We start from the raw sequence: 19,430 nt of genomic DNA, 5'->3' as shown, positions 1-19,430 counted from the left end.
TTCTCTTCACAGATAGGAAGAGAACTGGTAGGCATTACCTTAATAGCCCCGAGAATTGGAAGAATTAGAGGACAAATGAATCTGTTATCCTTATCAGAAGCAGCATGAAGGACAGGTGGGAAAATGGTGGAGGTGGACGTTTCAGCTATTTATATTAGAATAGAATAGAATAGAATAGAATAGAATAGAATAGAATAGAATTCTTTATTGGCCAATGTGATTGGACACACAAGGAAATTGTCTTGGTGCATATGCTCTCAGTGTACATAAAAGAAAAGATACATTCGTCAAGAATCAAGAATCATAAGGTACAACACTTAATAATAGTCATAGGGTACAATATGCTACCAAAGGTGATAAGAATGAAAACAGTTCAATGGGGAAAAAAATTTAAGTCTTCATTAGCAGTTCTTGTTATTAAAGCAGTGTTTCTCAGCCTCTGCCTCTTTAAGATATGTGGACCAATTCCCAGAATTCCCAGTCAGAAACACTTCATGAGGAATAAGAGAGAGATTATGAAATATAAGCACAATATAATTAGGGACACTGCTTCCAAAGGTAGCAGCATTTAGCTGATCTTGACTATCACGGAAATTACCGTAATGGGAATTCACCCACACCCACACCCCATGATAATGGTTGAGATACCTTGGAAATTCTAGAATTGTTGACTAGAGTATGATGTCAAGAGAGCATTTCAGAAATAAACAGTAGCAAACCACTTCCATAATGTACCAAAAAAGTGCATAAATGCAGTCTCAGGACCAGAATGTCCCACTAGTACCACCTTCTAGATCTAGAAAATTATCAATTAACACTTCAATTTTTCATGGAGGCAGGCTGACAGAAGAATATTTTTGCAATTAGTAGCTAATGATCAGTAAGGATGATCCTCAGTCTCGGTAGTGATAAAATAGAGGAGCCAATAGAATGAGTCAGGGGAAAAAAAATACCCTCCCCTTCTGTGAATAATTTATCACAATCCCACAACACATGACTGATAGTTTCCACAATGCCACAATCAAGGTGTGGAGTATCTGTCTTCCCAATAATAAACAACTTGTCCTTTGCTCAGACAACACCCTCAGGAGGGAAACTTGGCGAGCTCTACTAAGAGCATCAAAACACCAAAAGTCACTAAGCTGCTGATAATAAACTCCTTCTGACCAGCAACATCAACCACGAGTTCCCAGAGTCAGATAAATCTTTGCTGCCCTCCGATGGAGTGATAACCACCAATTTAACTCGGTGCTTTATTCTCAGCTACTATATATTTTAATATTGGTGTTGTCTTTTTAAATTTTTTACATTTTATTCAACCATCCACAGTCACTTGGTGAAATGGGTTCAATGAAATTCGAAATAAATAAGTGTGAATAGTTTTAAATGGTGCTAGAGAAATTCCTAAAGCAGCATGCTGTACAGCTGTGATTCAATCTACTGTTTCTGTGTTGCAACATCTGATTTTGTTCTCTCTTTGGACTTGAACTGAACATCCTTTCAACAAAGAAGGATTCATTACATAAAAAAGAACTTCTAGCAAGGTCAGACCGACCCATATATTCTAATAGACAGAGATTGTTTCAGCACACAATTTCTGTGAGGTAAAGAGACTGTAACATCGTTCTGAGAGGGCAGGAAAATCCATCTGTTTTGAACTGGGGGATTTAATTATCATGCATACCTTTAAAAAAATGTAGCAAAGTTCTCAAAACTAGCCCATTCACTCAGAGTTGGTTCCGTTCATGACTTGCAGTATAGTTATGCTACCCTCTACTACAATGGCAGGGACTCCCTAAGTTTTTATGAACTAGTATTTTCAAAAAGTGGTGTTATTGTGGGTTCTTTCTGGCAGATGGTGCCAGGACCAGCTAGAGCAGGGGTGTCAAACTCATGTTGTCACGGTGGCATCACATGACATATCAGGATTTCCTGCTTTGCTAAACCGGGCGGGGGCAGGGCCAGCACATGAGGCATCTGGCCCACAGGCCGCTAGTTTGACACCCCTGAGCTAGAGGATAAATAAGTCACTTGAAGTACAAATATATAAGATAAATAATCCTATTTTAAATATTTGTATTTTTAAAGGTTTGTTTTGTATTCTTATTCCCACAAATCATTTTTAATTTTGTGGGGTCCTCGGTGCCCTCTGACCTTGGTTGTTTTCTTGCAGACATTTCAATACTCAAACTAGATAACATCATCAGTGATGTTACCTAGTTTGGGTAATGAAACATCTGCAAGAACTCTCCAATTTTATTTTATCATTCTGTAGTCTATCCAATACTCAATAGTGTTGGAATGTTAAAAAATTATAAAGCTATACGGTGAGACAACATAATGGAAAAATAGTAGAATATGCATGTGATTGTTTATAGAAGGGCTATGGAACTTGTTTAATATGTTTGTGGAGACTGGATCTGTCTGACAATTGGATGCATGCCATTATTATTCCCCTATGTAAAAGACAAAGTAGCATGAGTGAATACTCCAGTTTGGGTCATATTTCTTTTTTTTCTTTTGTCATGCTTAAATTCTCTAAATAGTTTAGCCTTTCAATATTGATCTTGTTCTCAGATTGATACATTTTAGGAAATGCAGCCTACAATATAAATGATTTAGAAGGAAGTTTTATTCATTGTACTTTATAGGTGCCCATTACATATACTTACCCATACCAACAACCTGCTCGATATGATTTTGAGAGTTACTGTTGTGCATCCTTTTCTTCATTCTTGCTGGGTTTGTACAACAGTGTCATCAGGTCAATCACCTCTACCTCTGGTGTATTACCTGAAATCAGATCATGTATGTCCTGCAAACAGATTCTGTAAACCATGGGTAAAATATCTACAGATAAGTGTCACAGAAGTACGACTTCAAAATATACTGCAGACTCTAAGTCTTGTTTAAGTTGGCTTTAAAATTCACTGGAATTTCCATCCATCACTATTTTAATTTTACTAGTGAAAAAATGAGTGTATTGTCCTATGCTTCATTGGTGGGTATCTTAAATCAATCTCTTGGTCATCACTTTTCAAGATTGTTTATGTGCTCTTAAGGACTAGACTTCAAGCCATATAAGGACTAGAGTTGATATGATAGCAGTCTTCCAACATGTGAGAGGATGTTACAGAGAAGAGGGTGTCAATTTATTTGCCAAGGCACCTAAGGGCAAGATAAGAAATAATGGTTGAATCTCAAGTAGAGACCCAACTCAGAACTAAGGAGAAATTTCCTGACAGAACAATTAACCAGCTTTGCCTTCAAAAGTTGTTGGTGCTCCATCACTGAAGGTTTTTAAGAAGAGACTGGACAACCATTCGTCTGAAATTGTATAGGATCTCCTGCCTGAACAGGAAGTTAGACTAAAAGACTTCCAAGGTCCCTTCCAACTCTGTTATTCTGTATTGGGGCAAAATACGAAAATGTAATTCTCAGCATAGAGGTGCCTACAACCTGTGCCAATCCTTTTGACTCTTGATAATGGATTTCTCCAGGGAACTGGAGTTTCAGTCCCACTGAGACGAGGAAACCAAGCTTTCCTTCTCCTGTCGCTAGCAAAGTGCAAAACGCAAATCCAGTTTAATCCAACGTGTATGTGGTGGGGTTCAAGTTTTTTTACTACCGGTTCTGTGGATGTGACTTGGTGGGCATGGCCAGGGAAGGATACTGTAAAATCTCCATTCAGAGGTGGTATTTGCAAGTTTTCCGAACTACTCAACCTTTCCGCTACCGGTTCTCCAGAACTCGTCAGAACCTGCTGAATGCCACCTCTGGTCCAGGTCATGGTTGTCCCAAAGGTGCTTTACTGAGCAACTGTGGTATATGCAGTACAATTCAGTGACCCTTGTGCAGATCTGTACATTGGGGAAACAAAACAACCACTTCATAAATGCATAGCACAACATAGGAGAATAAAACCACGAGGACTAGATTCAGCAGTCCATCTGCATTTAAAAGACGAAGGCCACTCTTTTGAAGACAGCAGAGTCCACATTTTGGACAGAGAGGACCGCTGGTTTGAAAGAGGGGTCAAAGAAGCCATCTATGCCAAAATTGAACAGCCCCCTCTCAACAGAGGGTGAGGGATATGACGTCATCTATCTTCAGTCTACAACACGGTCCTTTCAACAGTTCCAAGAAGGCTCCGCAGTCCACACCCACCACTCAGGTGACCCTGAGGACGCAGATAAACCTCCAGGTGGCGTTAAGGACTCGCTAAAAGAATGCAAATGATCAGCTGCCCGCAAGGCACATAAATCCTTCCATTCCCCACTATTGAATCAGAGATGAAGAAGCTTCTTGGAGGAGAAGCGAAACGTCTTCAAAGAAAAACCAGAAAGTCCAGCTGCCTCTTGAAAAAAAGCACCCAAAAGGAATCCAAACGTGTAGTTTTCTCCTCCTACCACTAGGAGATGCTGTGGTGGGAGGGAAGACACCGTCACTTCAGGAGGAGGAGGAGGAAGAAGGCCGCGCACCTGGAGAAGGAAAAGGGATCGTCACGCGCCCAACCGCAGGCCTAATTTCGGTCGCGGGAAGAGCCAAGGCTCGGGAATGGAGAGTTGAGATCACGCGACCTCTCGACCCGTCCAATAGAATCGCGTAAGCCTGTTAGCGGGCGACCTTGTCACGTGATCAGGATTCCTCCTTTTTTCCCGTCTTCCGGGAAGGCGGATGCAGTGATAAAGTGACAACAACGCTCACTTCCGCTTGGTTAAGAAAAGAGAGAGAGAGAGAGAGAGAGGGGAGGGAGGAACAAGCGAGATCAAGCAAGGATCGGCGGTTGTTCTCGCCGTGGTGGTCACCTTCTGTCGTCAAGCTCCCTCAGCGCGGCCCAGGTAAGTCGATGCGGGCCTGGGCTGCCCTTTTTCCTTCTTCCTCTCTCGGGTTTGGGCTCAACGAGGGGCGGGCGGAGGGAGGGAGGAGGAGGCCTCGCTCTCCTTTTCGCCCTTTTTGGCCTCTGGTGCGGCGGGGCTTCCTCTAAACGGACAGTTTGCCGATTCTTCCTCCCCTCTGGGTTCTCGCGGAAGCGGCCGTGGGGGGTTTCCCGAGGGGTGGGGTGGGTTCCCGCGGGCTTTGGCTTCAGGTGAGTTGCAGCGTTGGAGCGGCTCCCGAAAGGCTGGTCATAGTTCAAGGATCGAAGAGCTTCTTAGTCCGCGCCTGGCTAGCAAACACACCTTGAAAAGGAGCTTTCGGTTTCAGTCCGGGCTGCTTGACCCGTAACGTGGGAAGGAAGCTGTGAGGAGGGCGATGGTTTTTGCTGGTTAGATGTACCGGCTCATATAAACCTATCTCAGCAGTGACTGGGTTCATGCACTCATCCTACGCTTTTTAATACGTTGCTGCTGTGGTGCATAGGTAACTGGGATATTGCACTTTGTAAGCCAGAGGTCTCCAAACCTGGCCCCTTTAAGACTTGTGGACAAGTGTAATTTAATGCTCCATAAAATCAGGATTATTTGACTGGGTTCACACCATGTACAATATTGTTTGTTATGCAGTGTATTGTACAAATCCAGGGTATTGGGCAAATTCAGTAAATTATGATTCTCTTAACTTGGATAGAGTATTGTGCAAATATGGTCTTCCTGTTAGCAAAAGTATCTTTTAAAGTTCTGGCTACAGTTGAAAGTGATTTACTAAACTATGTTCAAATTAGGTATTTTAGTAAGAAAGGTGGATTTTAGATTTGAATTATAGGGCTATATAAATATATTTGGACTACAAAATTCCAGATGGCTGCTAAATAGCAGAGATTATTCTATATCTCTCCTATATCTTGTAATTGTCTGGATATTTAAAACCAAGCTTTAACAGCTCTCCGGTGACGTTCAGAGAGCAATTCTTTGTCACATTCTTCTGTTGTATTTTAAAAAGAGCAGGTTTCTTTTGTAAGAGTAAACCTAGTTCTGAGTAGGCTGAGAAAACGGGACATATACACATTTTCAAGAGACTGAACCACCTGGTATCTCTACATTATATGTTTGAGCTTCTTTAGAGAAGGAGTGTATTTTAGAATCAGAGTTGGAAGAGACCATCAGATCTGCCCACTTGAGAGACCTTCACTCTTCTGGGCAACTTTATTGAGTTATTCTTACTATTAGAAAAGGGGATTTTTTTTTTGGTCTGACATTCAATTGGAATCACTGTTCTGTGACTTAAATCCACTTTTCTCTATTCTTTAGTTTGGAATGAAAGTGAACAAATCTTGACTTTCTCAGTGAAATCCTGCCAGGAATGTAAGAGTGCCATCCTCCTCAATTGCCTTTTTGCAACACTAAAGATGGTATACCAGCTTCTTCCACCTCTTTTTACAGGGTTTAGCTCTACTCCTTTAATAATCATTGTTCTCTGCCTGAACCTGTTTCAATTTCTTTGAAATCTTTTTAAAGTGTCATTCCCAGAGACAAATAAACTAGACTATTAGCCTCCAGTGATTTTTGAAATTATCATCAGCATCTTTGGTTCCTTTCACATAAAGCAATTATACTTAAGTTGAAACAGCCTAAAACTGCTTGCCAAGAACTACTGGAACTTTATTGTAGGATATATTACACATGGTCCTCAGTTACTTGACTACTCGTTCACAATTGTTCAAACTTATAATGGAGATATAAACAATTGGTACTTACAACTCATTCTTGAAGTTCCTGCCATTGCAATGCCCCCACAGTCACATAATTGCAATTGGGGTGCTTGGCAACCAGCTCATATTTCCAACTGTTGCAATATCTCACAGACTGTGATTTGCAACCTTCCCTGCCCACAAGCAAAGTCAATGGGGAAGCCAGCAGGAAGTCATAAGCGTCAGGCACGAACAACAGGCCCACTCCAGAAGTTCCACAAAGATTCTAGACTAATTCCCCATTTGTCTTCTTCCCCCTCGGCCAGTCTCCCTCCTAAATGTCATGGTCACATGAGCTTTTTTAACAAGTTGCAGTGATTTGTTTAACATCAGTAATGAGGAACAGCCGTTGCCAAGTGATGCAGTCACACAATGTGCTTTATATCTGCATTGCTTAAATTCTGATTGCAATTATTATTAGGTGAGGATTATGTGCATTGGAATCTTGAAAGCTTCACAGAATTTGTTTCTCATCCCCTCCTCTTTTTCATGGCTGAGTGCTGTTCACATAACTTCTCTTGCATTTCTTCTTCAGGGTTATCTTCATGCTCTTCTATAATTATTGAACTGTTCTTATTATTGGAGATACCAGAAATTGTCTTTCTATAACTAAAAACATTTATTCTGTGACTTTCACAGAAATATTGTTCTTTTGTGTGATACTCAAGTGCTTGAAAAGTGTTATAATATCTCCCCTAAGCCATTTGTTTTAAATTCTAAGCATATACCCGGTTTTTTAGGTTAGATTAACAGAGTTAGAAGGGACCTTGTAGGTCATCTAGTCCAACCCCCTTGCCCAAGCAGGAGACCCTACACCATTTTTGACAGATGGCAGTCCAATCTCTCTTTGAAAGCTGCTTGAAAGATGCTCTCACAACTTCCGAAGACAAGCTGTTCCATTGGTTGATTGTTCTCACTGTCAGAAAAGTTATTTCAGCCTCTTCTGATAAGTGATCCTTTCATTAAACACATAGTTTCTGGCAATGGTGGGATTCAAATTTATCAATCTGTTCACCCAGGGTCAGATTGGCTGTTATGGGAGGCATGGCCCATCTCTATCCTCCAGTTCCGTCGCACATGCAGGACAACGCTCCCATGATGGCCAACTGACCCTGGGTCAACCAGCTGTTAAATTATCCTCCACCACCACCACTATCAAAGTGGATCCTGGGCACTGTGCTGTGCTGCAATGGAGAAACGGGCCTGAGGGAAGGAGAAGGCCACTTTACCTCTTCCTTCTCCCTGCTCCTCTCCTTCCCTCAGGCCGGCTGCTCCGTTGCCCGTTTCTCCATTGCAGCACAGCGCAGTGCCCAGGATATACTTTGATAGCGAGGGGTGGGGTGGGTAATTTAACAACCAATTTGCCTGAACTGCTGTGAACCAACTGAATCCCACCACTGGTTTCTGGATACTGTATTTTTTGCACTACAAGACGCTCTGGAACATAAGACGCACCTAGCTTTTGAGGAGGAAAACACAAAAAATCTGCCTCTGCCTCCCAGTATCCATCCAGTATGCATCTGGCTTGTGTCCTTGCAGCAAACAGCCTTCAGCATGTTATTGGAGCCCCAGCATGTGGCTCCTCAGGCCTCCACTCTGTTGCACCCACCACCAGTGAACTGAGCTGAGCTGCCACCACCACCACCAGGGAACGCTGGAGCCTTTGCTGCCGAGCAGTTGATTGGTGGGTGGTTTGGCCTCCTGGAATACTGCCGATCAGCTGTTCTAGGCGGTGGGGATTGCCACTGATCACTGCTGTTCGCTGCCACTGCAGATTGCTGCTGGCTATCACCACTTCCCCTGCCGCAATATTCGCTCTATAAAACACAGGCATTTCCACCCACTTTTTGGGCAGACGGAAAAGTATGTCTTATAGTGTGAAAAATACGGTATATGATCATGCCTTTTGTCCTGGCATCTATTCCAGTTTCTTTCCTTCTGAATACAATTATTTGAGATTGGATCTGACTAAAACAAAATAAAATGAAAGTTTGCTTTTTGCAAGAAATGATACTTGTTTCAACCTAAAATTGTGCTTGCAACCAGTTTCAATTCCAATATTTTCTTTTGCTAATACTGTTAGTAAGACATTTCCCCATTTCACATCCAATTCTGAACTTGTCTCTTTTAAAATTCATCGTTTGGTTTTATTTTATTATACCAATTTTGTTTCTGCTGATTTCTTATTCCTTGCATCTTTCAGCTTTCCTGCTAATATTTTTCTACATTTTAGTACCCATCTCCTTAAGCAAAATGATGCTGTCTACACTTTAAGAATATAAGCCAGTTGATCCTGCTTAACTGTGTGCTCTTTGAATTACATGGGATTTTATCAGCTAATCAGTTAGCTAATGAGAAGAATGGTATAAGATTTAGAAATAGTTTTCTTAGTTGTCTTTTGTCAATCATTGGGAAAATAAAAATATGTTCTAGAATAGCGGTTCCCCATCTTTCCACCTTGGCCTGGCACAGAGTAAGTGTATGAGAGTGGCAGGTGCCCATGTCCTCCACTAGTACGAATGGAGACAGAGGGCACTTAAACTCACACACAAAGTTACACTTGTGTGAGCACAACTTCACCGCGCACACTTGTCCATTGCTAGTGTGGCCTGGTTTCGAACAAGCCCCTAGTAGTGGGCTGGGGGGTTGGGGACCTCTGTGCTAGAAGTTCTGATTACATCAGAGTTTTTTGTGATTGTTATGGTGCCGCTGTGAGCAGAGCAAAATCATTCTTTTATTATAAGAGTAACCTTTAAGGGATCTATAGGACATTGAACTTCCAGAGGGGAAAAAAATGGAGGACTGAAGACAGCTTTGCTTTTAGTGGAGCCAATAATCGCAGCAGAACAAGGTGCCAGCAACCAGATTGGCATCTTGAAATTCCTCTCTGGATAAAGATGAGGTCCTGGGATTACCCACAAGTACTCCATACAGAACCACCCTGTGAAGATACTATAAAACAGCTTCTGACAGGTTTTATTGCTGTGGAAACTAAGGGAAAGTCAGCTTTGCCTAAGCCGTGGTTTGGAGCCTTCATTGTGTTTAACCACTTTTCTGGAAATCACTTGTTAACTATTTTTTTGATATTAAGAACCTTCAGAACAACAGATTTCATTATAATGGGTGATTCTCCTTCTGTTCTCAGCTAAAAAAGTTTCATATGCATTTAAGGACTTAGCTTTCTTTTTGCTTTGAAATAAACAGCAAAAGGGTGATTAAAGAGTGATTTTTGGAAAATTATAAACAGACTAAGGGCCACATGGATTGGAAATAAGATTCTAAAATTAATTATAAGAATCATTCCTGTGGGTTATTTAAAATCCCATTAAACATATATGAAGATTTCTAATCTAAAAGGTAAGAAATCTTCCTGTGGGAATTTTTTTCTTTAATTTTTTTCTCTCTGTATTTTTTTCTTTTATATTTTCCTTGATTTCTGTTTGTGTGTTATCTTTATGTCTGCCAATTTTAATATAAATTATTAAAATAAGCTATTTATAGGACATTAATTGTATAGTGTGTTAAATATTGGGTTTAGGTGTTTAATATGTTTAATAAAACTGAGCTACTTGTGGGATTATTTTATCTCAAGAACACCTGCCTACCCCACAGACTCCCATGGGGCAGGCATATTCCAGGTTCCCACATTTAAATATTATATTGTCTTATGGAAGTTAGGAAACGTGTTTTCAATGGCTGTCTCTGTATTCTGGAACAAGCTACCTCTGATATATCAATTACTTGCCTTTAGGAAAGCCATTAAAAAAGCTGCTTTTTGATAATGAAATAACCAAAATATATTCCACTAAACACCATCCAAGTGCCAGCTGGATGGTGTTTAGTGGAATCTCTTCTGGTTATTTCATTATCAAGTTTGGCTGCCATTTTGCATGCTATGTTTTATGTTGTAGGTTGCTCTTTTTTTTAATGTTGTGTTTTTGTCGTTACTGTATACTTTTGTTTACGCTAACCAGAATCTAGAATCCCAGTTTGAGTTGGGTGGGCTTATAAATGCATTGAATAAATAAGTAAAATGTTTTTATATTCATGTAAGCTGTCTTGAGTCACCATGTGCGAATAGGTGGCAGTATAAATTTTCTGAAATAAATATATAAAACAAAATAGTATTGCTATTGAAACAGATATTTTAAAGAGATAATTGGTTTCATCAACGGAGATAATTCAGTCCATGGTCATTATACTGGCTTCACATATTTGTATATGCTTGCCTAATTCATGGTGTTTCTTCAGACTCCTTTTATGTTCTGCCATAAAATAGTATAGTATTGAAAGGAATCATGCAGGTAGTTTAGTATGATTGCTCTCCATATAGCTCTTGATCCATTACTTGACTGTCAGTGTTGCTGTTTTCTCTCAGTGGGTGTAGTATTGTCTGTTTCTAGGCTTCTTCCTGAGGGTGAGATGAGCAAGAAGCTTTGTGCCCCTTTTGGTCACAGCTAAGTCTAACCTAGGTTTAATAAGCAGCAAGCAAGAGCTATCTGGTTATATTTATCTTTCCCCATTCCTAGCCTAGGTGTGGTGCCAACAATGATGATTAGTAGAGTAGCAGTTACTGCTGCTGAAAATTGTTCTATTTTTAGCTTTTCCATAACTGAGAGGCAGAGTAATTTTTTACCAGCATGTGTTCTTTTAGAATGATATGGCTGAGGCTGTTGGTTTCCTCTTTCAGCACAGGAAGCCAAAGCCAGATTCAGTAGAATTCCTAAGTAAATATGGAAGTGGGGAGGAAGGAGTTTCTCTCATGCGAAAAATGACAGAAGCAGATTTTAGCATTACTGGCTAACCTTGATATTTGGCATATGGCTTGTGTGGCTAAATTATAGGTAGTACCACACTTGGAACTGGAATCTTCGCCGCTAAGTCACGCAGCCGTTAAATGAGCGTGCCTGTTTTTATGTCAGTTTTTGCAAGGGTCATTAATTGGATCTAGCTTCCCCATTAACTTTGCCGAAGCCGTCTGGGAAGATCACAAATGCAGACAGCAATTTATTAAGCTAATCATTGTTTTTCTTTTTCAGGAAAAATGTTAGCTGCTGATGAATTTTCGGTAAGTGGTCCATTCTCTCAGCCTCATCAAGTGTAAACAGTTTGTAACAAGTAATGAAAAGAATTGTTGCTTTTTATAGAGAAAATCTCACTATAGTATGTTAAATTTAAGTGAAAAGTAAGTTTTTATGAGTTTTCATAAAGTGAGGTTTTTATAAGCACTAAATAAGTTTGTTTCAAATTTGAAACAAATCATCACATTTTGGAAGTTCTGCTGTAGCTGTAGCTGTTCTTTCCAAAGAAGATTTGAAATACAGGTAGTCCTTGGTTAATGACTTCTCATCCAGGTAATCAAAAGATCCATTCTTCCAAAAATACACACACATCCCTTCCATCATCTATCCTTCTCTGTCTCCTCCCTGTCCCCTCCCCATAGATTTATGTATTTATGTTTCCTATTTCTGAACCACCCATCTCCCTCAGTAGATGCTACTGATGTTCCAGCACAGTATACAGTATCCCACCAACCTGCCTTTCTGGCTCACCTCTGAGCTACTCATTGCCTTCCATCCCTGCCTTCAACCATTGCTGCCACTGAATTAGCCTATGCAGCTGTTCCTTATTGAGATGGTCTCAGCATCAGGTGCCCAGCATGGCATATTCCACAGGCCTGTACACACAAGCACACACGCACACACACACACACACACACACAGAGTTCCTCTTTCATTGTCTCCGGTTTAAACAGTAGATGAGTGAGAAGTTATTGGTCAGGCATTAATCACAAGATCCCGCCAATATTTTTGTTTTCCCAGCTGGCTGATGCTCTACCAGAGAGTTCTCCTGCCAAGAGTTCCTCTGTGGGCAATACGAAGCCACCTCAACAGCCCAGTCAGCCTCCACAAGCCTGGCCAACCTCTAGTCCCTGGAATAATGCCCCAAGTGCTCCTCCCGCAGCTCCATCCGGTTTGCCTCCTAGCTCATCGACTTCCAACGTGCCTTTTGGACCGCCACCAACAGGAATGTATCCTTCCCTCCCCCCTGGGGCACCAGTTCCTTTTCCTCCTCCTGGTTCTACTTGTCCTCCAGGTGCTCCATATCCACCCCCTGGTCCTGCCCCACCAGGGCAATATCCACCACCAAACATGCCCTTCCCAGAGATTCCAAGGCCATATGGGGGTCCCACCGAACCAGGTGCTCCCCCTGCTGCTGTTGGAGCATGGGGATCCATGCCCACTGGAGGTTGGGGAGCCTCAGTTGGGGGACAGTATCCTGCACCTAGTGTGCCATATCCACCTCCAGGGCCATATTCCACTCCCACTCAGACTCCAGGGGCTGCTCCTACAGTGCCTTGGGGTGCTGTCCCCCCAGGACCATGGGGACCTTCGCCTCCTGGCCCATATCCTCCGCCAACAGGATCCTATCCAGCTCCAGGGATGTACCCAACGCCACCTAATCCTTACCAAGTGCCACCTGCGCCTGCTGGAGCACCATCCATACCTGGTGGCCCTCATGTAAGTAAGAGTTTCCTCAGTTATGATGCAGCTAAAACTTCAGAGGCAAAGGAGTCTAGTGATCAGATTCATGCCCATTTGATGTAGTTTTGATGTAATTTGTCTAAAGAGCCTTGGTTGATTGCAAAATGTATCTAGGGTGCACAGTGTTTATATGGCAAATTAAACTTCACAATTGCCTTATACCATATCTTGAAACTGGGTGTTTCCAGGGAAAGACTAATATCTGTGAATAAAATGGCTACCCTTGTTGTTTAGAAATTTTCATAAGAGTTCCCAGAAAACATTTTGAAAGCATAATAGCTAAAATGACTGGGTTTGATACAAATATAAAAGAATTGGTCCTACCATCAGATTTAGCAAGCTCTTAAATTGAGAGGATATTATCTTCATCCCCTTGGAAAAGGAATATAAGGCACTGTATAAACATATGTTTAAAATAAAGTATTAATCTCATTGCATCTCTACCAACGTTAACTTACTCGAGCCTTTCCTAATATATAAGTGTAGTGAAGCAATAACCCCTTTTAATAAAATGTCATGTAAGATACTTTTGGCATTGATGTTGATAGTTCTACCCACTGTCCAGGTAAAATTGCAAACACGAATTCTTTGTGCAGTTTACTGTAACCCTTAGTGTTTGTATGTAAAATATCTGTTTTAGGGGAAAAAAAGGGAAAGATCAGGCATGGCTCTTGTTGGTAAGAAGGTTGGGATTTTCATACAAGTCTCTTCACATAGTGTGTTGTCTGGCTAGGACAAAGAGAATGCCACTGTATGAGATAGTGGCATTCTCTGGCCAACAGATGCTATTTAAAAACATGTCATTTTATTGGCTTAGTATAGGTAGTTCTTGACCTACAATTGCTACTACCACTACAATTGCTACAACCAAAATTTCCATTGCTAAGCTGTTAAGTGAATCACTGCAATTCTTAAGATAGTATCACAATTGTTAAGTGAATCTGGCTTCCCCATTGACTTTACTTTTCAGAAGGTTACAAAAGGTGATCACGTGACCCTGGGACACTGCAAACATAAATACATGCCAGTTACCAGTGTTGATCAGGTGACCATGGAGATGCTGCAGTGATCATAAGTGTGAAAAACAGTCATACTTTTTTCATTACCGTTGTGACTGCGAACGGTCACTAAACAAATGGTCGTAAATTGAGGAATACCTGTACCCGTTTTCCACAAGTCATTCTGTCACAAGGGAGTGGCATAGTGGTTCAGCGGTTAAGATGCTAGGCTTGTCAGCTGGAAAGCCGACGGCCCAGGTTCGAGACCCAAGCACCATGTGACGGGTAAGCTATCGTCTCCCCACTCGAAAGCAGTTCGAAAGCATGCAAATGCAAGTAGATAAATAGGTACCACTTCGATGAGACGGTAACTGCTCCATGCTAGCCACATGACCATAGAAATGTCTTTGGATAACACTGGCTCAGTGGCCTTGAAACAGAGATGAGCACTTCCCCCTATAGTCAATAAGTAGCAGAGTAAAATCCTGAGAGACTCTGGATCTTTTACCTTTATTCTGCCGCAAGCATCAAATGTTTCTGGGCCCATCATTGCTATTCCCCCTTGTCAGAATTTGATGTTATTTGTTTTGACCCTATGCAGGTGGTATTAGGAAGCTGCAGGTAGTTCATACAAAATGGCAATACATATCTGACAAATTCTAACTTTTCTATTTCATTTTTTTTTTCAAACTAAAAATATTCGATCTTGGAACAACAGAAACTGATTGTTTTCATGTTTATCTTTTTTTTTCTAGCCCTACCGTTGAACTTGTGGCAGGCTGATGAGGTACTGCCTCCCTACCTATTTACACAGAAAAGTTTTTAGTAATCTTTTGGAGTCTTGAAGAGCCTACCTGTCTTCTGCCAGCCCATTTGTGGTGTGAGGGAGCACTCCTCCAACGCTTATTTTGTGTGAGATGGATTAGGATAAACAACTTGACTGCCCCAGCTCTCTAATCCTTACTCTAGTCAAGATTTTATCAAGTGACATTAGCCTAATGAGTAAGGACTAACCCTGGATCAATACTACAACTATTAATTGCTGATTTAGAGGATTGGCCTGATTGACTGACCACATCTTAATTAATTTCAGTTACCCGGAGAAGCTTCTGAAGAAATGAGCTAGGCACCCTTCATCAAATTGAAGAGAAGCAAAGAACATTAATTTAAAGCAGTTCTCGGTATCAGACTTGATTTGTTCCATTTGAGAAACCTTGTAGAGATGAACATCTGATATCTGATGCTTAGTTCGTACAACAAACAACCTTGGGGAGCATCAGTTTGGTTTAGATGTTCAGGTAGTTCAAATAGATATTTCTGACATGAGTTTTCCAGCTCTATTAGCCATCATATTTGTTGTGAGCCATCTAAAAATAATCTGCTGAAGCTAAAACATTTTGGTTTTGGCTTGAGCAAGCCTCAAAACCGTTTGAAGAGTTTTCTATGCTTCACTTCTGCAAAGCAAAATTTCTTTTTTAAAAGTTCTTGCAAGAAGGAGTGGGAATGTAATCAGTATAACCTCTTCTCTGGCAGCTCCAGTGTCTTTGAAAATTAATTTGGAAACTTCACTTTCATGTGAACGTCTGGTTTCGGGATAACAAACTAAACAGGAAAGTTTCTCTACCTGAGGATGTGTTTTAATGCTCATGATTAGATTATTGCAATTTAATTAGTTAAAATGTACTTGATGAATATTGGCAGTAGATGCAGCAATCTAGATATACAGTTTTCTCACTTCAGTTTTGGGATGAACACCAAAAAGCCAGTCCCTTATGGAATTTCCCATGGAGGAAATATGCTGGATTCATTTATCACGGTTCACAAAGAATACAACATTGCATCGCTGTCTTACTGATAAGTCCATGTTTTGACAACTTTCTTCTGTGGTCTCCAGAAATTTGCTTAACACTGATGTCTAGCATTCATCATAAATTGGCTATTTTCAATCTTTAGGAAATAACTTCGCAGGAAAGATTTTTAGGGATTCCATATTCTAAGGAATAATGAACTAGTTTTAATTTAGTAAGAATGGATAAGACTTGGGCATGTGTCCTGTAGTGTTTGTGGAAATATTTATTTCCTCACATCAAATGAATTTGAAAAGGCTCTTCATTTTCTTCCCCATCCCTTCTTGTCCTAGTTTTATAAGCATTTCCCATCCCCCACCCACATTGGTTTTCTTCCTGTTTTTCCTCAACAGCTAGCTTCTCTTGAAGAATATTGCATCTTCCCATTAACTTTAAACCACAGAAATTTGTATGGGCAATGGCTTTAGAATACCAGTGATCTTTGGAAATATCAGATAATTTAGGTTAATGGTGAGAACTGCAGCTTGGCAAGTTTCAAAAGTAAGCTAAATTATTAGTTATTTTCAAGTAGCATTGAGAGCACCAGTGCTAATGAACTCTGAAGTGACATCCCATTAACTTTGTATTATCTAAAGCAGTTATTTGAGGAGAGGTATCTTTTTCTTCATTGTAGAGGCATCCCGCTTTCTCATTTTGAGTACGCTGTTGGTAAACCTATCTGTCTCTGATGACATCTTGCTCCATATATTCCAGGTTTGGACTGCATGACTGGCTTTAAAAAGGAATCCATTAAATATTAAAGTGAAGTATTGATAAGTTTCGATTGTAGAAAGATACTAAGAAGCTTTGTCGGAATTCCAGTTCAGATTTTAAAAAATTAGATATTTCCAATGTTGGCTTACCGTGAGGGGGCTGACAATATACATATACAAGTTTGTGATACTTGCCAGAACACTCTTGAAGTGAATGCAATTATATGAAATAAGAAATGTGGATCAAAATATAGAACAGGTTAGTATTATTCTGTGTTCTGCCTATTCTATAGAAATTTTAAATTTTACGAACTCTTGAAGAATGCTGAAAGACATTTTGCAAAGTTTTTCTAAGATGACAGAATACTTTTTTTTGCTAAACCTTTGCTAAAATCAAGCTCACAGAATAGATTTGCCCTAATACATATTGATTTCTCCTCATCCTAAAGCTGAATTATGATAAAAACACAATTTTGTGTTTCTAGCTATTAGTACAAATCTACTCAAAAAGAAGTCTTATTACCTTCAGTGACTTTTATGTAAGCGGTTGTAGGGTTGGAGCTCTGTGTCAAACTGGAACCCTGCTTAAACTAGAAGTAAAAGCATTCTGGCAGGGCTTCCTCCATGTTATATCTGCTGATGGGATTGGCTGAGATTCTGGGCCCTGCACCTGAGAAAGATGGTCAGCCATTGTTCCAAATAAGGGATTGTAGCATAAGAAAACTAATGCAGCATTTTATATAGTTAACAAAACTAAATGTTACCTGTGCATATCATTCAGATTCTGCTGCATTAAGCGTTGGGAAGGCAGAAAAGATTCCATTAATAGGCCTGCAGCAGCATTTGCACCGTCCTTTGTAGCTGGAACTTTTGCAAGCCTAATAGCCGTTTGCTTGATTTTTCTTGTGGCATAATTCCACATTCAATGCCTTGGCCCCCTTTCCACAGAAATATTCATACAGAACACTTTTTCTGCCTACAAAAGATTCTGCCAGCCTTTAATTTACCTTTGATGCATCACATAGATGCTGGTGGCAAAGATGACTATAAGAAACTGCAGAGGCAGTAAAATAGTGATTGTAACTGACACAGTTCTGTCCTTGTATCAAGACATTTGAGGCTAGCCTGTAAGTTGCATAGTGTGATGACACCATCCTGTGCACATTATTTGCCTTTCCACATCCCCTTTACCTGGCTGGAAATCCTTTAGTGTATTGTCCAAGAAGAGAACACACACACACACACACACACACACACACACACACACATTATATATATTTAAAAACGGGCAAGCTCTGTGGCTCAAAACCCAATTAAAACTAAGCTTGCAAGTCTTGATGGAGGTTCCGCATCTCTGCTTATCTTATTCCTTCATGTTAAGAAGTTTTTCCTTGCCATATGGAGATACTATTCCTCTAACAATGGAAGACTCCCTTTCAGAAAGCAATTGTAGTTTGACGCTGTGTAGTAAAACCTTTTTAACCCTCCTGTCTCATGTGTGAGTGATTTGGGGCATGATGCTTGTTATGCAATGAAATTTGTATTGTTTATTGTGTTGCTTGTGAGCTAAAACTGCTGAGAAGTTTGGGATGGGTTGTTTGGCTTGTGTTTCTGGGATGTTTATTTAACTGCTTTTGTTTATGACATGGAATTATTAAGCAATCACACTTTTGAAGTTTAGACCATATCACCTGCTGCTGTATTTTTTTTCTTTATAGATGACAAATATTTACTGTATGATGGTAGCGAAGAGGCTTTAAATACAGGATTTGATATTTTTTGAAAATGGTGTTATTTTTTTGTATACACTTAGACATTTAACATATTTCAAAATGAGACTGTACACAATACACTTCATATTTCAGTTGCTTGCCTCTATAACAAAAGTTTTTACCAATACTTACAAAGTGATTTTAATACACTTTGATTGTTGAAACATCACAAAAGATTCTGGGTAATTTATTTTGATTAGATGCTAAGAAAACAGATCTTTACTACCCCTCTTACTTTAATTCATTATGTTTCAAGGGGATGGAGGAGACACAGATATTATAGGGGCATCCAATTCAAGTTGACAAATTCAGTTTTTCCAATTCAATAAAAGATATAACTTTAGACTAAAATGGGGGGAAACACCAAAACATTTTAAGCTGTTTTACTTTTTGGCAGCACAAGGACAAATAATGGACCCTTTAGAGAAAATTAATCAGCAAAATTTAATCTAGAAATATTCTCCCTATACTACATCTTTTTAGGGAAGAAATAATGGCAATACAGTTCCAGATTATCCTTCAATCCTATAGTTATTTTGTGCTGTACCAATACAAAAAATGTTCAACTTAAATACTTTTTCTGATCCCTAACAATTAAAAAAGTTTCTACTAAAGAGTAAGGCGTGGGCTATGTCCTCTTCTAGTTTAAACAATTCTGAAAATTGCTGAAGCTCTTTGGGACAACATGATCTGGATGGGTGAATTTGAATACTATATAGCAGGGCTGTCAAACTCCTGCCCATGGGTCAGAAGCATCACATGTTGGCCACGCCTGGTTTAGTGAAAGGGGAAAAAGTACTGAAACATCACGCCACCATGATGACATGAGTTTGACACTCCTGCTGTAGAGTAACTCTTAAAACAGAATATGGAACATAAGCTGCATTTTTTTTAAATCCCTTGAATTAGTCATAACCTGATCCCACA

General features: G+C 40.1%; 1 protein-coding gene across 1 annotated transcript; it reads left to right on the top strand.

Moving 5' to 3' along the window:
* Window positions 1-4,647: 4,647 nt before the first annotated feature.
* Window positions 4,648-18,517, top strand: MAPK1IP1L (mitogen-activated protein kinase 1 interacting protein 1 like). The gene is made up of 4 exons (XM_026698710.2): window positions 4,648-4,841; window positions 11,668-11,696; window positions 12,451-13,149; window positions 14,927-18,517. Exons 2-4 carry the CDS (start codon window positions 11,673-11,675, stop codon window positions 14,936-14,938), a joined length of 735 nt encoding a protein of 244 aa, XP_026554495.1. The 5' UTR covers window positions 4,648-4,841; window positions 11,668-11,672; the 3' UTR covers window positions 14,939-18,517.
* The last annotated feature ends 913 nt before the right edge of the window (window positions 18,518-19,430 follow it).

The sequence above is a fragment of the Pseudonaja textilis genome, chromosome 1 (genome assembly GCF_049901715.1).
Source record: "Pseudonaja textilis isolate UNSWEBS1 chromosome 1, rPseTex1.2, whole genome shotgun sequence".
Lineage (NCBI taxonomy): Eukaryota > Metazoa > Chordata > Lepidosauria > Squamata > Elapidae > Pseudonaja > Pseudonaja textilis.
The sequence above is the reverse complement of the archived record's forward strand: the minus strand, read 5'-3'. Positions and strand labels throughout refer to the sequence as shown.

What these genes read in the sequence shown, in the direction of transcription:
- MAPK1IP1L (XM_026698710.2), top strand. Translation starts at nt 11,673, where the DNA reads ATGTTAGCTGCTGATGAATTTTCG. An exon ending in TAGCTGCTGATGAATTTTCG is followed by an intron (nt 11,697 to 12,450) that starts GTAAGTGGTCCA and finishes TTGTTTTCCCAG; the next exon opens with CTGGCTGATGCTCTACCAGA.